General features: G+C 34.8%; 2 protein-coding genes across 3 annotated transcripts; one reads left to right on the top strand and one right to left on the bottom strand.

Annotated features, from left to right (window-relative positions):
- The first annotated feature begins 1,139 nt into the window (after nucleotides 1-1,139).
- On the top strand, nucleotides 1,140-6,228 carry LOC147563711 (putative UDP-3-O-acyl-N-acetylglucosamine deacetylase 1, mitochondrial). Of its 2 annotated transcripts, XM_086639978.1 has the most exons (7): nucleotides 1,140-1,506; nucleotides 1,637-1,933; nucleotides 2,927-3,133; nucleotides 3,406-3,510; nucleotides 4,352-4,416; nucleotides 5,340-5,484; nucleotides 5,790-6,228. In XM_086639978.1, exons 1-7 carry the CDS (start codon nucleotides 1,447-1,449, stop codon nucleotides 5,901-5,903), a joined length of 993 nt encoding a protein of 330 aa, XP_086496104.1. In that variant the 5' UTR covers nucleotides 1,140-1,446; the 3' UTR covers nucleotides 5,904-6,228. The 2 variants fall into 2 exon arrangements, with proteins under 2 accessions (XP_086496104.1, XP_086496114.1); XM_086639988.1 differs by lacking the exon at nucleotides 3,406-3,510.
- An 877-nt stretch (nucleotides 6,229-7,105) lies between these two features.
- Nucleotides 7,106-10,224, bottom strand: LOC147563710 (E3 ubiquitin protein ligase RIE1-like). The gene is made up of 5 exons (XM_086639968.1): nucleotides 9,559-10,224; nucleotides 8,374-8,493; nucleotides 7,927-8,059; nucleotides 7,677-7,832; nucleotides 7,106-7,525 (listed from the first exon to the last, which is right to left on the bottom strand). The coding sequence occupies exons 1-5, from the start codon at nucleotides 10,071-10,073 to the stop codon at nucleotides 7,361-7,363; spliced, it is 1,089 nt and encodes a 362-aa protein (XP_086496094.1). The 5' UTR covers nucleotides 10,074-10,224; the 3' UTR covers nucleotides 7,106-7,360.
- Between the last annotated feature and the right edge of the window lie 9,572 nt (nucleotides 10,225-19,796).

The raw sequence follows: 19,796 nt of genomic DNA, 5'->3' as shown, positions 1-19,796 counted from the left end.
GTTCTCAAGTTCTAAAGAAAAAAATTCTTATTTGTAAGAAATATGATATGACTAATTAGCTACTAGCGAGTTTCTTTAGTCCGGCTACTCGGCCAATTAGTTGCCGGGCATTTTACAAAATGATTTGCTCATTCATCAAAATAACGATTTGCTCATTCATCAAAATTGGGTGGTCCGAGTATGACCCAATTTCTCCCGCAAAGGCCCTCCGTTCTCACTTCCTAGCACGCGATCCCTCGTCAGTGGAGTTAGTTCTGTAAATCAGGGGAAGGCCATATATATATGTGTGTGTGTGCGCGTGTGTCCTTGTTATTCTTGTATAATTCCCTTTTAAATGAGATACATGTTGACTCAACAATTGAGATCAATACGAATTGTTTATCTTTCTAAATCGTTAGTTGAGAAGTTTAATAGGTTCATTACTAATGAGATACATGTTGATTCATGAATGGAGATCATGATTTATCCTTGTCTTTGTCCTTTTTTGATTTTTGTTGAACTTCATTGTCTTTGTCCTAGTCAGCAAATCATATGCCTAATCAGCCTGTAATAGACTTCATTTACGAGCATTAATTTTGTCCTCGTCGTAACCAATGTGTTTGTGTTTTATGATATAGATATCCATTGGTTGTCTTACATGTAAAAACTAAATATTCTCAAGCAACACTATCTCCCTCATTATTTACTATTTTTGATTTTGGGATTTCTTGCTTTTTAATTTGTATAGCAATTTCCTGAGAAAAATTAGACTGCTGATGGTGGTTGTGGACGAAGATTTAAGGTCGGCCCAATATTTGGAAGTCCCAAACGAAATTAAAAATTGGGACTATGTATGGGAAGGGCTGAACACTTGACGTGTTGTATATGATCCAAATTTTAGCCACAAAATTATTAACTTAAATCATATTCTAAAGATGTTTGAAAACTAATTATTATTTTGAAAGTAACGCTCAAAATCTAAAACATAAGATATTTGATCACGCGGCCATTTTGGACCCGAAACACCTTTGGGTGGAGACAGAGGGGAGAAAGACATAGTAGAGGACAAAATTGGAAGGTAAACAAAATGAAGAGTTAAAACAAACTGTCATACATTTATGAAGCTATAAGAAATAATTTATAGCAACCAAACTAGAATTAATAACAAGATGAAAGCCCTCCTAAACAGGATAGTGCTTTAGTTGTGGAGAATATTAAATTTTGGGGCGAGAAGAAAATGTGGGAAGAGACGAAAGAAGGGTTACTTCGCCTTCGTGTTGAAGACCAGGCAAGGAGGTCCTCTTTTTCGCCAGAATAGAGAGAAGATGATATATATATATATGGCGGTTTTTTTGTTATTCGAGATCATAAAAGTAATTGACAAACCAAACACTGCCTAAAGAAAAGAGTGAAGATTATAAAAATCTCACTCTCATTTTCTCACTTCTTCCCCGCTACTACAACAACATGAGTCGCTCCACTTTCTTGAAGTCTCTCCGATCTTCCTCTTCCATCTCATGGAAACCAGTACTTTCTCTTTCTCTCTCTACAACCATTTTCTCTCTCTCTTTCTCTCTCTACAACCATTTTCTCTCTCTCTTTCTCTCTCTACAACCTCTCTCTCTCATATGTCTTGTTATTTTGATTCTTGTTGCAGACAGGAAAGCTTCAACAAACACTAGCATCTGAATTTGAAAAGTCAGGGAAGACACTTCATTCAGGTGCTTCTTCAACTGTAAAACTATTTCCAGCCATGGCTGGGGAAGGAAGATTCTTTATGTGTGGTAATCCCCCTATCAAGATCCCTGCATCAATTGATTTCGTCACCGAAACACTTCTATGCACATCTTTGTCCAAACAAGGAATTAGGGTTCGGACAGTCGAACACTTGCTTTCAGCTCTGGAAGCAATGGGAGTTGATAATTGCAGAATTGAAATTGTTGGAGCTGATGAGGTATATATATATATATATATATATATATATATATATATATATATATATATATATTTATTGAAATCCAATAGACAAATTTCTTTATCAGATAAGTACTGTTTCACATTGGAACTGTTGATTATTAATGCCCAAAGACCTGTTTTTGATTCCCCAAATAACAATAATTTGAAACCGGAATTATTTTGCCCAAATCCTTTTAGATAGTTAAATTTAGAAGTGAATGATTTTTCTCTGAATTTGACATGACTCTTCAATGATTTAGTGCAAATAGACATTTCTTTACATTTATATTAAAACCAGATAAAAATCCCCAATTTATCAAAAACCCAAAACAAAAAACTGTTATGTGATAGATGAAAATACTCTCAATCAAGTATTGCATCATTTGAATTTGACATAAGTCTCAAGAACCCTTACTTTGGAATTAGAGAAACCACCTTCCTATTGAACGATGTGGATCACTCGTGGAAGCAAAGTATTAGAAGTTTGAATTTGAGAAATTCTAAGTTTTTATTGCTTATCTATCTTCATATTAATGCGTTCAAAATTGCATGTCCTTATGGTAGATGTTTTTTACTTTCAAATGAAAATATTCTAAACACAAGTAATAGCAGGCTTATACTTGATGGAATTTTTGTCATGCTATGTTCATGTTTTTGTGATTTACCTAATTCATAGATTGTTGAGGAGTAACTTCAAGATGTATCTCTAATTCTTAAGAAAATGGGGGTGGTTATCTAATAACTTTTCAATAATTGGGAATCAAATTCTTTGTGAATTATTGGTAGTTGGTACATTGGATATTGGAGATGTCAGCCTGAATTGTTCGTAACAACCTGAACAGGAACACGGATTTACAGTATTATATGTTCATCTTGCTAGTTACTATTAGGTTTTTCAAGTACAGTCTGAGATGACAAATTGTGGAGTCCAGCCTGTGTTAAATATGTAGAACGATAGAGTAATGGATGCCTCTTAGTAACTGATATACAGGTTCCTTTGCTAGATGGGTCAGCAAAAGAATGGGTGGAGGCAATAGAGAAAGCTGGCTTATCTATTTCCGAGGATGGTGATGGCAATAGCATGGAGAAATTGGCACCTTTTCTTCGGGAACCTGTTCATGTTTGGAAGAATGATTCGTTTGTAGCTGCTTTTCCTTCCCCAAATGTCTGTATCAGTTACGGGATACACTTCCCCCAGGTACACCTGTCTTGCTTTATCAGTTGTGCTTAACTTCTTTTATAGTTGCATATTCTCATATATGAAGTCAATCTTATACAGAGTATGCTCAATTTATAATTATCAAAAAAGAAAAGGTTGACTTCACATTGGAATGAATAATTGGTCACATTTCTTTGTATGACTTTAACGCTAAAGATGGTTGGTCAGATGGTTTCGAAGGAATAGGACACACAGGCAGGGGACTACGTGAGTTCATTAGATATAGACAACTAAGTAAACTATTCTTGCAGGTGCCAGCTATTGGTTCTCAATGGTTCTCTTCTATTCCGATGCATGAGTCTTCTTTCTACAAGAAGGAAATCGCTTCTTCAAGAACATTCTGCATTTATGAAGAGGTGCATTTCTAACCTCCATCAGACAGATATGTCTAAGCATTCTATGGTTGAACATTTCTAGACATGTAACAGGGAGAATAACTAAAAACAGGTAGGAAGGAATTTGGTTGGGATAAGGGTGTACATTGTCCATATGAATATTATAATATTAACTTCGCAGGTTGGATTTTTATGGGCAAAAGTGGGTAAGCTAGGAACATCTGTTTCACCACTAACTTTTAATCTTGAATGGGTTAAGCAGTTTCTCACTTTTGATCTTTAGGAAATGTACTCCATAATAATAGTTCACATTGAAAGTCTGCCAAAAAATTATCTGTATGTAGGCCTTCCAACTCAAGCAGTGTATGAAACTGCATACGATAGAACTTGTAGGAATCTCTCAACTCATAAATCTCCTTGTGTTTCTTGCATTCCTTCTTCGAGTTCGCACAACTTTGTAAACATTCTTCATTCTTATCCATTATCTAAATCTTTTGATCCCATTTATTATATTTCTTCTCCCTGATTGGTTAGTTTATCCATTAAAGAAACAAGAAGCAGGAATTAATGAAGAATGAAGATGCAACTTCAGCGTACCCAACTTTTTGTACACAACTCTCCTTTGCCAAGAAAAACAATTGTCTCTATCTTTCATAACTAACTAGTTGATCTCAACTCTCTGTAGTTGAGAAGCTCAACCACTTGACAAGGGCACTTTCAACGCATATCCACCCTTTACAGAAATCTTGAACTTATTCTATAACGTCCCTTTTTCTGATTCAAACAATGTAGGAGGGGTTAGGCTATTAGTTTGCTTCTAGCATGATGCTTACACCTTTTTCCATGTGATAAATTATTGAAGGTGGAGAAACTGCGTGAAGCTGGACTCATTAAGGGTGGATCAGCAGAAAATGCCATTGTTTGTAGGTGAGATGCTTCCTACATCGTCAGATGACTGTTCAGCTTGTCATTTTAGATGATATGCTATACATTTGCATTGCTGGCTGTAGGCTGTCTGCACTCGGCTAAGAATTTTTATTATCTTTTATCATTATTGGGTTTATTGTATGCTTAATATTCATGCTTCATCATCTACACGTAGCTGTGTAAGTGCCTGCCATATGGATCAATTTGCGAGGTCCCCCAAAAAATGCTGGTTGGGTTCTAGTAGTTGTGCTATGAGACTACTGGAGTTGGTCTCTCCTTGATGAGTGTTTTGTGCCTTATCCATTGTTGGACCCAAACACCCTAGTTGTATGTATTTCAACATCCACAAGACTTTGTTTTATTCGACTTCTGTAGTATCCCATGCTTGATTAGAAAAGAGATTCTGTGTTGGTGACTCCATGCAGAGCTTAGCTTTAGAACTGCGAATCTCGATCACCAACACTATTTGTTATTCTAAAACACCGCCTGAGATATCATTCCATCATGTTTTGCCTGACAGCAAAGAACTATGTTAACACCATCAATGAGGTCCCATGCTCAAACTAATCTTAATGTTTCAAGCATATTACATTAAGCTTTCATATCGCTCTATCCAGATCTATTATTTCGTATTCATTCGTAACATGAAAAGTACAGAAGATACGATTACTCGCTCAAGTTCAAATTCTTTAGCACTGAAATATATCTACAGGCATTTGGTACTAGAGAAGGTACCATTGCTGTTTTTCTTGTCCCTTGTCACAAAATTTTCCGAAGTCTAAGACAGTTCTCTGTATATCTCCTTCCATTTTATTATTTCGTAGAAAGTTCCTGAATTATCTCTATTTATCTTTTAGTGTTTCTTAGCTATTCCTTATGTTTATACAATTATACGGTTATTTACTTCAATTATTACTTTTCAGTACCAGTAAAGGTTGGTTAAATCCTCCATTAAGATTCCATGATGAACCTTGTCGTCACAAAGTTTTAGATCTTGTGGGTGATCTTTCTCTTATTGCGCAAAATGGTAATCAAGGTCTTCCTGTTGCACATATTGTTGCTTATAAGGTAATGTCTTTCCTCTTTTTCATGTTCTATTTTTTTCTTTCACAATTTCACTTCCCATGTTGCTTAACAATGGAAGAGAAACATTAAAGCAAGCAAACGTAGCGAGATAGGCTCCTCCATAGTGAAGTAATAGAAATGACTTCTCCATTAGCACAAGAAACTTTACTAAAATTACTCTAGAAAAATGAAGTGACTCTTTATATCGCCAGAAAATTTTGTCGAAAGTCGAAACAAAGCCAATAATCAAAATTGAGTTTTAGATCCTCAGCTTTTGTCTCAAAATTTTATGTGAATCAATTGTACAGGGAGGACATTACCTACATACTGAGTTAGCTCGACGATTATCAAGTGTTTCATTCAAGGAAGACGAGGTGGACAGCAATTACGTCGCAGAAAGCCAATCATTACTGAAAAACTGAACATGTTGAAGGGTTATTTATACATTTCTCGAAGTTCTCTAGACAGATGTTATCCTTGAGGGTCATACTTGCCTTTTGGAGCAAACAGAATCTAGGTTAGAGTTATGAACGCTAAAGTTTGGGCAGTTTTGATGGAGATTAAGTTATATCTTTTAGTAATTATCTGAAAATGTTGTAACTGGATCATTACCACAGGTTTTGATGTGTACATTAGCAGACAATAGCATTGAGTGAGAGAAATTTGTAGATCAAAATATTAACCAATAATTTCTTTACTTTCTGATTAAATTGTGCAGAAACCCCGATAATACTCTCCTTAGATTGATAATTGAGCCTGAGGGTGGGTGGATTTTTCGGTAAAGAATTTAAATTTCGAAAACATTATGCTTAGAGGAGTAATTTCTAAGCAAGGATTTTGAACTCCAGGATCCCCTATCTAATAAACATTTCCTTTGTGGCTCGATAGATGCTCCAAAAACAAAAAACTAAGTGGGCTACTCTAGGAAGATAGATTTTGGCATTGATATACCTCACTAATCTGTAAATGTAATAAGATTCATGAATTGGATAACTACTAAACCCGATTTGAGACATGAATTTTTGGAAGTCATATACCAACCATTGTCCTAATAGACTTTAAGAGGATGTAGTTTTCCTTTATTTTAACACCTATATTACATGAGATAAATCTTAAAAGTAGTGAATCACTCTGGTAAGACCCTCACGTACAATGCAAGACAAAGTCCGCCCTTATACCAGCAATGGCACTCCGTTAATGTAAACTCAATGTGGACACTACATTAGAGTGACATTTTACTTCTGTAATATATAGGCAAATACCACTATCGGCTCTATATGCGCGGCTCTATATGCAATTGCGTTAAGTGTATAAAATACTTGTTTAGTTTGCATACATAACAAGACTACAATATTTATATTTCATAAAAGAACAAGTATTTTATCCATCGATCCACCTCTTCAGAGTTTAACTCAATAGTTCAATTGATATCTTTCTGACCACATTTTTTTTTATCGATCGTTCTGTTGAACCAAAGGTTCAAAAATGTGCAGTCGATCCATCAAAATAAGATTTTAAGGCCAACTATAAGACATTGTAGCGCTCTTCATCTGAGTGACAGTTAATTTTCTTTTTGTCTGTAAGCTACTAGAGAAAACAATTGATCTTTTATTCTACACATACATTTCACAACCATATATATAAATCTATGAAGGAAAAAAACACTTGTTTCATACTCTTTTACACTTGAAGTTATATATGTCAATTTTGAGAGGAAAAAACAAAATGGAGATGAAGCAAAAAAATTTAGTTGAGAGAGAATGCACACTCTTGTATATGTTAATGTTCAAATATGTTTTCAGATTACCTGATTTGATGTAATCTTATGTACATAGATACATACATATACTGATAATTTAGGGTTTCCTCTTTCTATCCTTCAGAAAGTTTCATTGCTTCCCTTGAGAATGTTATACTTGCAGAGTGGACAAGACGCATTTATCTTCAGCCATTTAACAATGCATGTTTCGTGGAAATGATGGTTGCAAGGGAGTCCACTAAGCTCAACCCCATCATCGTAAGAAGTCAGACAGATGCAACATTCCTGTATTAATAAATAAGAAAGTTAGGTTATATACTAATTACAGATATTGAAAGAGATATTGTCTTCCGTGATGGAAACGAGTTCCCCTAGTTCACTTTTATTTAGTTATCGGAGTTTCAGACCAAATGAAATAGCCGAACAATAACATTACCGCGTCTTCGGGTGAAAGAACTCGTTCATCTACCGATTCTTCGACAGGCACTGCTATTGGAATCATCTTTCCTCCTTCAATAGCTTTTTCCTCATTGTTGGAGATCTGGAATTTATATCTTGCAAGCATACTAAGATCTGCTTCTGATGCACCTTCCTGTTTTGTTAAAAAGAATTAGATGTTTAAAGGGCAAATCTTTTCCAACTCTTTGATAGCATCGGAGGCAGTTGGTCTTAATCCAATTTCATACCTGGCCTGCTACAGCATAAAGAATTGCAATGATGCAAGGCAAACAGCAGCAGAGAGCAATCCCAATCACACATGCCAAAGCGACACAAAAGATGGCAAAACACACATCGAACGCCAGAAATACTACAGCAAGCCTGCATAAATTCATTACGGTGCATTTCTTGTTAACACCAAAATAGACTATATAAATGTGGGACTCTACTATTTAGGTACTTTCAGCATGGTGTAACATGCCATATGAGAATAAAGGTTTTCCTTTTCCCCTACTGGTGAAAAAAATATTCAATCAGTTCATTTTATTCACAGAGCATATAAAAGAACACATTAAGTGAGTAGCCAAAACTGAGGATTTCTATGTCGAAGTTTTAGTTAAACTACAACAATAAATTAGATAGATTTGTTAACCAAATGGAGTTCTTCTGGAAAGTTCTCAGTGTAAGGCACGTACCAGTATAGACGTGGAGCATTCTGCAAGAGGATTTCGCCACCAGAGACAACCCAGTAGAATCCCACAATCCACCATAAGAAGGATGCCATTGTGTTAACGGATTCACATCGCTTAGCAATGCTGGAGAATGAATTCACGACAGGAATGGATAATTAGAAGTGGAGAATCACTTACAGTCACTGAAGTATCAACTATCAGTTTGGTCCTAAGTTTTTTTTAGTATTGTGTGCTGTTTAAGTCCCTCAAGAGTAAAAGCCATGACAAGTAATAGGAAGATCGAATATCTTATAACATAGTACATGAAACATACAGTGACATGTTAGACTATAGATAATAGTCATCTGAGGAACAATAAGAAAGAAAGAAGTTTTGAAACTGGACCTCCTCGAGACCACTTTTTCCTCTCTTTTACTCTTCTAGTGGCCAAGGAACTTGAGTTCCCATTTCCAAACACAAGGATAACAATCTTGGGAGTCGTTAAGGCAGTGATAACTGTATACTTGTTTATCGAACAATAAGAAAATTGAAGATAAGTTCATGTAAAATTTGTAAATGTCTTACATCTACTACGTTTTTCGATCTTTCTCTAATCCCATGTGCGTGTTTAACATCTTGCATAAACATTTTGTTAGCGTATCAGTCAGGTTGTCAATCTACTACCTTGTAATCATTGTGTTCTCACTCGGAATCTATTTAATCCCAACAAGGTCATTTATCAACTCAAAATTCAAAAAGACTATAATTTGTTTGTTTTTATTTGAAGTTGAAGGTGTCGTTAGTGCACAAAGTGTCTTTCATGATGAATTGGCATCCCAATCTACATACACAGCCCAGGTAATAATTCATCTACCTCCCTCAATTAACATACAGATATCATCACACCCTCTTCATTTTAAGTTCTAATTCTTAGGAAACCATGGAACCCAGTATAACTAAGCGTAACCACTTCATGTTATTACCTAATCAAAATCGATACTTTGATATTAAGGGACAACCAAGGGGTTTTACCTAGCTTCCTACTGATCCCATCACTACCAAATATCCCAAATTTTAAGGAGCTAAGAAAATGGTCTAAATTTAGAAGACTCCCTAACACTATGAAAGAGTTGTACTAAATTGGATTCAATAGCAATTTAACTATGATGGATTTGATAATTTGAATTATACTAATTGAAATTAACTTACCTAGAACGATTTCCAGATCGAAATCCATCAGAATCAACACCTTCATCCTCCTCGCTATCATTAACATCAGAATCTGATGTTCTAGTTCCATCTTCAACATTTCTATTCCTCCTCCTCAAACTTCTTCTCCTATACTCCAACCAAACCATAGTTACATGTACAAGACACTGTAAAGCATATCCCAAGATCCAAACCCTAATTGGAGTATTAGGTCTTTCTTTCAAGGTAGAAGCGATCATAACAATAGAAACAATAGTAAAAGCAAGATTCCACATAATATCTAGGGCAACAACAGGCTTGGAATAACCCCAATCAGCACGTCTCTCTTCAAGTTGCATCGCTGCTGTTTCTCTCACTAGATTTGAAGCTCCACGACGACCAGAAGCACGTCCGAGAAGGAGAGATAGCCTGCTTGTCCTCCTAGATGATGAATCTCCTCCGGTTCCGTTATCGTTCTGCCTTGATCGGATAAGAGGCTCAGAAGCCTCGGATATGGAAATCGATGTTTCCGCCATTGTTAATACGAAATTGCAGAGAATTACTAGTAGTATTTTTACATGAAGAACGTTTTAGGGCTTCTTCTTCTTCGTAATTTTATCTCTCTCTCTCTACTTTTTGGCTTTTGGATTGGGCGTTGAATGGCAGATTGAGTCATCGGTTGGGAGTAGGGGTGGGAATCGGTTCGGGTGGGCGGGAAATGGACACTAAGTCAATCGGTCCGGGCGGAACGGGCGGAACGGGCATAAGTCTTAAGTGTCCATTCGGACATCCCGACAAAACGGGCGGGCATTTCGGATTTTTCTCTAACATAGTGCCCGTCCGTGACCGTTTTGTAGTCGGGCAAACCGAGTATCAGTCGGTCGGACACCGATTACTAATGAACAAATAAAAAAAGTTTATCCGAAATTAAAAATGTTTAGTAACTAAATACAACTTTCTAAACTCACACTTTACAATTCCAAAAAGTATATGAATACAAAATTAAAAGATAATCATTGAAATTTCTCATGGATTACGATCGGTTGTATTCTTCTTCACATGGATTACCATCGGTGCATTGTGGATTCTACGGTGTATTGTAGATTCAAGGGTTACTGATGAGATATTGAGATTTTGGAGGAGAGAGAGACTAGATAAGTAGAGAAGTGAAGATAAGATTGAGAAAAGTGAGTCCTAGGGTTATATATTTTTACTCTTGAATCTAACGGTTGTAGCTAATCCTACAAATCTAAAGGCTTAAAATCAATCATATAGGCGGGCGGGTATAACAGGTAGGATAAACGAACGGGTATGGACTGATTCGGTCAGGCGGGCAATATAAGTGGGCAGATTCGGTCAGACCACCGGGTAAGGACCTATGCCCGCGTCCGTCCGCTTAAGCTCTTTCGGTCGGGCGGGTGCAAACCGATTCCGGCAACGGACGGTCACGGACGCTTCGGACTCGGGCGGTCGTGGACGGATTCCGAGTTTCCGGACCAAAATCCCACCCCTAGTTGGGAGTAACACAAAGCCAGATTCGGGCTTACTCTGAGCCCACACGACAAGTAATCATGGGCCGGACTCGGAATAGGCTCACTAGAGTGTCCAATCTGATGCTCGTCTCTCGTGAACAAACCCGTCCTAGATATGCCTGCAAAGTTCAAATAAAGCTGCTCTTGCCTAGGGGTGGGAAAAGTCAGCGAGCCTAGATCCGTCCGTAAGCCGCCCGAACATGAAGAGTACATGGGCATCTAATGGCTGAAGAATACATGTGACGCCCCAAGTCGCGAGCCTAGGCACCTCACACAGGTAGGGAGTTTTGTTCTTGGCGAAGGCTCCACGAGTGTGAGGTGTCTAAAACGGGGACAATATCGATAACTGTTGGGGATTGGGGGTGTTAGAAAGTGGTATCGAAGTCAAGGACGACTCTTCGCTGAGGGTGGGGGTTGTGATAGTCCCACATCGCTCGCGAGAGTGTTTGGAGCCTAAGCTACAGGTGTAAGCTTAAGCTTAGAGAGTACTGAGGCCTTTTAGGTAGGCTCGTGGTGCCTTCGCCAAGAACAAAACTCCGTACATGTGGACTTGGGTCCGGGGTGGTCAAAGCAGAGACAATATCGATAACTGATTAGACTTTGGGAGTTCCAATACATATGTGCATGGATAATTCCACAATGGCCGCTCAAGTTATAAATGGGTTTGTTTCGCCCGGACCGTTAAGGTACTTGTTTGCCGATTGTTTGTTCGGCTCGATTCACACCCTAGTCTTGCCTACTAACATCGGCGAAGCCAGAAATGTTTATTTGTGAGGACAATTTTTTATTAGAGTTAATGAAATAATTTCATAATATACGATTAGGTAAGAATCAAAAAGCAAATTATCGAAAAAATTTAGTTATAATTAAGATATTTCATGTTAATTTTGACGTATAACAAACTATATTTTTAATTTTCTCACCAATGTGGTTCGGGTATCTTTCCTCCAACTAGATTCCCAAAAAATATTAAAATAGAAAACAAAGAAAGGGAGAGAAAAATGAAGAGACAGTGGTGATTTAAGATAAAACGATGGAGGAGACGATGAAGAGGAAGTGATCGTAATGGAAGAAAAGATGAAAATATAGTTTTCCTTTTAATAACATGTTTACTATGACAAATCTGACAGACACAAAGAAAAGATAATTTTGAATTCCAAAATACAAGTCAAAGAAAAATCCAACGAGATTAATTTGTTAGAGGTCAGTAGAAAATTTATCATCTCTGCTAGACTATTTTAATAAGTCAATCATTTTGAGGAGGTCAAAATTGAATTAGCCAAATTAGTAAGAACCAAATTAAGCAGTCATTTTAAACCAAAAAAGTCTTTCATTCAACGCTGAGTAGTAGAAATTTTAGAAAAAATGGTGGCGTATAGGAATTGATCCCATGACTTTAGTTATGTAACTTAACCAGTCAAGTCTTTTACCGCCTGCGCTAGACGAGGATTTTGTTTAAGAGACGAAATAAATGACCCACATTAGGATTGTGGGGCACGTGCCCCCATGACCCCTATGTGGGCCCGCCCCTGCCTAGTAGTATGAGTTTGATGTCATTGTATAGGCAGATCAGTTTATAGCCCTTGATTTGTGGCTTAGCTGACGTTTTTCGAGTTGATTTCGGTAAGGTAAACTATGTGTGAGGAGTTTAATGTAAGGAAGGATACTTTCTTTATTCGACTTAGATGTAGAATTACCTAACTTTTAGCTAGCTCATTTATCATTTTATACTACTATTAACTTTAACTCATAGTGGGGGTTATTCACTCGGAACTTTTATCAGATCTTTAAAGTTGTTAAGACCTTTGAAGTTTAGTGTTATTGGTTTCGACTTTTTTTAAGAACTTCGAAGTTTTGTGTAATTGCTTAGACCTTTATTTAAGAATTTTAATGTTATTCATTATTCGTTTAGATCTTTTTTTAAAAACTTCAAAGTTTAGTGTTATTGGTTTCCAACATTTTTTAAGAACTTTCAAAGAACGCGTTATTCATTTTTTATGAAAAATTAAGAACTTTTGATTAAAGATCTGGCCCAGGAACTTTTCGAGACAAATTTACTCATAAATTTTAATCCTAACAAGTAACAACATATGTACTCTTTACTTCTCAATTATTTAAAATTTTAATCTTAAAATAATATAACTTTCGTTTCAATATTTAAAGTTTTTAAGTAAATGTAATTTTCGTTTTAATTATTTAAAGTTTTAATGTTTAAAATTTTAATCTTAAAAGTTTTAGCATTTAAAGCTTTAATCTTATTTTAATCTTAAAATAATTTAATATTTAAAGTATATAACTTTCGTTTTAATATTTAAAGTTTTTAAGTAAATAGAACTTTCTTTTTAATTATTTAAAGTTTTAATCTTAAAATAATGGTGGTGTTTGGTGAAGATAAAGAAAAGAAATAAACAACTAATATTTAAAGTTTAAATTTTAAAATAATATAACTTTCGTTTTAATCTATGCTATAAGTTTGGGCGGTTTAGATTTAAAACGGACCCTTTAAAGTTTTAACAAAAAATTCAGGATCTTCAAAATTTTAATAAATTTTTTTCAGAACTTAATGGTCTAAGACTTTTAATGTCCAATATTTTAAAAGTTTGAAAACAGTAAATTTTTAGAATCTTTAAAGTTTTAAACACTTGTGTGTCAGAACGCTTATAAATTCTGAGATCTTTAGAGGTTTAGAACAAAAACGATTTAATAAAATGTAGTCATAGTTTTTAAATGAATCATTCTATTGATCATATACGTCAAATTTGATACACTTAAAAAATCTAAAATTTAGAAAGGAACTCAATCCACATTACATCGTCAAAAAACAGTGGGTGATTTAGTATTTCAACCACATTCGGGCAAATACACGCTAAGATGCCATCGAAGAAAAGCGGGTGGTTGAGTATTTCAACCAGATATTTATAGTTCATTTTAAATTCTGTAAATTACAAAAATATTTTTCATATACCATATGTAAAGTTTCATCACCTTCATAAAAAAAACTTCTACATTCAAGAATAATTTGAAATTTTAAAGTTTTAATCTTAAACGTTTTAATGTTTAAAGTTTTAATCTTAAAAGTTGTAGTGTTTAAAGTTTTAATCATAAAAATTTTAATATTTAAAGTTTTAATCTTAAAAGTTTTAATCTTAAAAGTTTTAATATCTAAATTTTTAATCTTAAAAGTTTTAATATTAAAAGTTAATATTTAAAGTATATCACTTTCGTTTTAATATTTAAAGTTTTTAAGTAAATAGAACTTTCCTTTTAATCATTTAAAATTTTAATGGTGGTGTCTGGTGAAGATAAAGAAGAGAAGTAAATAACTAGTATTTAAAGTTTAACTCTTATAATATAACTTTCGCTTTAATCTAAGCTATGAATACGAACGGTTTAGATTTAAAACGGACCCTTTAAAGTTCTAACAAAAAGTTTAGGATCTTCAAAATTTTAATAAAAAAGTTTCAGAACTTAATGATCTAAGACTTTTAATGTCCAAGACCTTTAAAAGTTTTAAAAATTTAAAGTTTCGGAATATTTAAAGTTTTAAACACTTATGCGTAAGAACGCTTATAAATTCTGAGATTTTTAGATGTCCGGAACAAAAAAAGATATAGTAAAAAAGTCTTAACAAATAACATGCCTTTAATATTTTACACATAAATGGAATTGTTTTAATGTAAACTTTAGCTTGAAATTGAAGCACTCGTGTCATCGTTTCGATTAGTGAAACCCACCCAATAAGTGAAAAAGAGGTCACTAAGTCATGAGCTTATCCAACAACATCCTCGTTTTGGCTCATTGAATTTTTATCACTATCTCATTATTACTACAATATATTGTATTCTTCTAAAAGTACATATTTAGATATGTGATTTTATGCATAGTGCACATTCCTTCTAGATGTGCGAGAAAAAAAAAATGTGAAATCAACAATTAAAATAGACTAGCCCGGACTCCAAACGTGATCAATTGTCTCTTGTGTAGTCAACGGAAGACCAAAATTTTCACCTAAAAAGTGAACTTATTTTCGTAGGACAAGTTGGGCCACTCTCATTCAATTTTGATAATACTACATACCTACTAAAGATGATCCTTATAGTCATCCTAGGGGTAGGAATATGGTTCAAAAGCTCGCTACCCGATGGTTCCCGCCCGAACCCAGAGGCCAGTCAATACTCGGCTCAGGCATACTTGTCACCCATTTAGTTCGAAAAAATATGCATTAGACTCCGATAATTGCTGTAACGCAAAGGGAGTATTAGTGGCACTAAAGTTCAAAAAGCATCCCGATCTCTGCTATGCTGCTGTATGTAGGTTGAAGGACGATGTACGTGGTCAAACCCAGACTAAGTGGGTTGCTTCGACATAGGCCTATAAGTCCTCTAGGAGACTAGGATCTGCCCATTCGATCATTTTGAAAAAGAGAAAGTTGAAACCAAACTAAACCGCTGGACTTAGAAAAGGTTCTGTCTGATTCCACCTATACCCTACGTCTAGCCTTTTGCCCTTTTGGTTTTCGAAATTTGAAGACACATACCTCACTAAGGTATCCATACAAACTGGTTCTGTATTTTGATTAAATTTGTATGTTACCAAATAAGGGGAGGATGTGGTTTGGTTGCCTAATAGGGACCGTTTGTGATATCTATATCAACTCAAGCATCAAACTAACCTATTTGGCGGACCTAACATTATGATCAACTAAAATCATATATAATCAAATTCAATCCTTATTGTATTCAATTTAATACATTTCATTTTAGTGCTATTGTTTGTGAACCATCCAAATACTTTCTTTTATTGAAATGTTCGACCTAATTAAGTAATAGAGCAAGGTTTAAACCGCTTTTATTAGGTATATACCGTTACGAAGAAAAATGCACCTTAGTGGATTGTTAATGTTTGATTCTATAACCAAGATCCCAATTGTAGACATGGGTTAATATATATCAAAGAAACAATTATTGTTACGAAAATATTACACCATGTATATAATAAGTCTTTATTTTTTTAAACACGGTCCCATAATAAAATGGGTTATTTTGCAAAAGGGTCGTACATAAGTACCGGATTTTGTGAAAGGAACATGGTCGTTTATTATTTTGTAAAGGGGTCGTGGACTAGGATTGGCCAGTTAAATTTAACGCCGTGAGTTTTAACACCGTTAGAGCATCTCCAATGCAATACTCAATCTTAGAAACTCTGAGTGCCACCTAAGATTTTTAGAGTTTTTTCTTAAAACTCCTCTCCAATTCAACACTCTATTTGGATCTCTACGATGATGTGTCGAGGGTGGAATAGAGATATCTCAAGATGACACTCTAAAAATAGAGTGTCCTCTTGAGATATCTCTAATTGTCCAACTCATCAATATTTGATTTTCAACAATAGAAATCGAGTCTTCTATATTTTCTAAAATAACTAATTATTTATTAACAAAATTAACTATGCCACATAAGTAAATAAGATAAGTTTAGAGTTTTGCATTGGAGACAAAAAAAAATGACGATCTCTATTAAAGCCATCTAGGAGTGAGAATCTCAATTGGAACTTGACACATAGGACGAATAGAGATTTTTATGAGTTTTGCATTGGAGATGATCTTAGTTCTAACTACATTACTTAAAAACTTAAGGTTATATTTAAGTAAACTTCATACAATTTTGACACTAATTCGTGAAAGTAACAAATTATGACCTTCACTATTATTTTTCTAGATTTCTTAGCTACTTCTATTAAGAACTCAGGTAACTTCGAATTTCTTCTAAATTATCAGATCAAACAAAATGATCCCATGAAAATGGTTAATAAATTGGTCATTTTCTGCACAACAATGCCCTAATGTTGTGCCACTACACTGCATTGTAGTCACTTACAGATCCAGTGCAGTCATCTAAAGTGTACGACATTCATTTTTTGTGTCTTGTTGACTCCATTTTTTTTTTTAATAACTTCATATATAAAAACTTAAATAAGTACACATTCCACATACATTAAGATTGACCAGAAACCAAATTTTGATTAAAAGTATAGATATGGTTTGTAACTCGTTCGTCAAAATATTCAAACTACTTAAAGTATAACCAAATTCATTATCGGGTGAAAATCAAAGGTTGAAGAAATAAAAAGGAAAGAAGCTAAACTGAATAAGTTATTTTCGTGTTATCAATAGATTTTAGCCATCTATGTGGAGGAATAGCGTTCATCGGATTTACTTGAGGTAACACCGTTACATCTACATAACGGCGTTAACTTTTCATCTAACGTGAAGTTAAATCTAACATTTATTTAACGGTCAATCCTAGTCCATGACCCTTTTGCAAAATAATAAACGGTCATGCCCCTTCCGCAAAATACGGTACTTATGTGCGACCCTTTCGCAAACTAACCTTAAAAAAGTAAGACATGACATCATGTTATAGTGAGTTATAAATTTGGTGTATGAATATCTTACTTTTTTTTTGAAACCAAGCGAAACCATATTTCATTCATAATTGATACAATCACAAAGTTACATAGATGATAATTGTTATTCCTTTGAGAAGTACATGAGAGTTACATAAGACATGTTCATAGAACTTTCGAATGTAAAGTGTCTCGTGAAGGGAAAAAAATTGACCAGACACAAACTCAAAAAAACCCTAAAAATTGACAAAAGAGATCCTAAAGATCGAGAGTTAAAGAACCTAAAGGTCGACAACATAGAATAATATTATACAAATAAAATTGAAAATTAGAAGTACTAAGATGATGATACAAGTATCAATTCCAATCCGATGAAGAGATTACTTAGTAAATTCCCGTCGTTTGATTGTATTCTTTTGAGTTTTGACCCAGATCTTCGGTGATGTTCATGTACGAACCATATGCGAAGTCTATCTTCTCCTCTCCACGAATCACAATCATGAAAAGATCGACTATGAAACCTACTAAGTATAATCTTGAAAAATACACTTGTAACTGCTCCAAATGTGATGGAGACCATCAAGATGGGCCTCACGGCCGAACTAGTTAGAGGGCCTCATGACCGAGTCCATTAGGGTTAGAGTTTTAGGAGTTTCCATGTTTTGGTATTTCCTACTAAGTCTAGGTTTAGAAGTTTCTATATTTGAGTATCTTTGATATTTAGGAATTCGAATTTGGATCTATCTAGAAGTTTCTAAGTTCCTATAAAAGGAAGTCAGGTATGTCCTTGTTATTCAGATCAGAGAATATTATCAATCGAGTTTATTATTAATCAGGTTTATCGTTTTGTTCTTTACTTTATCAGTTTATTTACATATTTTATCAGTTTATTTACGTATTTTATCATTATTATAATGGTGGATTCCATTACTTTTATGCTTCCGCAACAATCTACATCAAAATGTGTCGGTTTATTTGTAACTGCTTGAACCCTTCATGTTGAAACTGCTCCCAAAAAATTGTTTTTCCACGTCGGTTTACTATCTATCAAACCTATATAGAATGGTTCTAATAAGACAAAGTCTACCTATGTTAGGATAAGACCTCATATTAATAGTAAGGAAAGGAAGATGTATGAGTTGAGTCTTTCTACTTATTTTTCTCACAAATATTTGAGACCACACTTTTCACAAAAAAATTAAACTTTCTTGGACATGGTGGGCCACTTTCTTCAATGTCTAATTTAATCTGATAATACAATGTCACCTAATCTTCAATATTATACCATCTAATGTATAAGGAGTTCTAGGCCACTGGTGTGGATTGATCCCCAAAAATTTCAGAGTCCCTCGTGGTTTCAAAGTTTACCAATCTTGGATTCGTGGGTACAATTTTTCTAGTTGCGGATCCTATTTGAATGAAATTGTTACCAATTTATCATAGATTTTGAATTTATTATGATGAGTATTTTCAATTTTCAGTTGATCACGACAATTTTCGTATTTATTCTATGTTTCCTTGAAAAAATGACAGTACCTAATGGTGATGATTGACACACAAAACTAACTTTTTTTTTCTTTAAAAACAACACAAACAACTACTTGAAAGATAAACACTCTAAACTTTTTCAATAGAGTTTCTCACTCTAAACTTCATTCATCAATGGAGAGAAAGAATATTTCAAGAACTACAGAAGGTGATGACGAATTCGCCATCGTAAAATCAGCAGCATGGGCATGGTACCAACACAAGTCTGGATCAGACAATGTTAAACCGATTCAAGAATCCGATCCCAATAGTACTAGAACTCAACAACCCATTAAACCAACACGATTCAAGCTCGAATCAACTAGAACAAACGAAACGAACCATGAATTGAAACCATTAATGAGTCAGAATCGAATGGATAATTCATTACTTGACAAGTATGAGACTGAAAGAATATTGTGGCAGTTAGAGTATTTGATAGAGGATAGCAAAAATGGTGAGTTAAGACATGAATCGGTCACTGGGTCTGGAAATCGTTCAAAGTTGAAGGGAGGAAAGAATCTCGGGAGGAAGTCGGGTTCAAATCGGACTTGGTTACAGTATCCCGCAGTTTGTAGGGCAATAAATGACGTGGTCGAACCAAGACCGAGTGGTGGGTCGCATCGACATATGCATGGGCCTATTAGTCATCTAGGGCCGGCCCAAGTTAAACGTGCATAATTTCTTTGTTTTCCCCTTCTTTTTATTTTACTTTGTTTCACTTTATCTAAAGTATTAATGGCATGTTGAATACAAAAGTAAAAATTAATTTAAAAGGAAAAAAAGGTTGTCGGC

The sequence above is a fragment of the Eschscholzia californica genome, unplaced genomic scaffold, assembly GCF_041429995.1.
Source record: "Eschscholzia californica isolate CP2 unplaced genomic scaffold, dmEscCali1.0.p SCAF_1, whole genome shotgun sequence".
NCBI classification, from domain to species: Eukaryota; Viridiplantae; Streptophyta; class Magnoliopsida; order Ranunculales; family Papaveraceae; genus Eschscholzia; species Eschscholzia californica.
The sequence above is the reverse complement of the archived record's forward strand: the minus strand, read 5'-3'. Positions and strand labels throughout refer to the sequence as shown.

Bases quoted from the DNA above. Each gene is read 5' to 3' on its own strand.
- LOC147563711 (XM_086639978.1), top strand. From the start codon at position 1,447: ATGAGTCGCTCCACTTTCTTGAAGTCTCTCCGATCTTCCTCTTCCATC. The intron at 1,507-1,636 runs GTACTTTCTCTT...TTCTTGTTGCAG, and splicing joins CTTCCATCTCATGGAAACCA to ACAGGAAAGCTTCAACAAAC. The intron at 5,485-5,789 runs GTAATGTCTTTC...TCAATTGTACAG, and splicing joins CACATATTGTTGCTTATAAG to GGAGGACATTACCTACATAC.
- LOC147563710 (XM_086639968.1), bottom strand. From the start codon at position 10,073: ATGGCGGAAACATCGATTTCCATATCCGAGGCTTCTGAGCCTCTTATC. The intron at 7,833-7,926 runs GTATGAAATTGG...TTAACAAAACAG, and splicing joins TTTATGCTGTAGCAGGCCAG to GAAGGTGCATCAGAAGCAGA. The intron at 7,526-7,676 runs GTAATGTTATTG...TTATTAATACAG, and splicing joins TTCTTTCACCCGAAGACGCG to GAATGTTGCATCTGTCTGAC.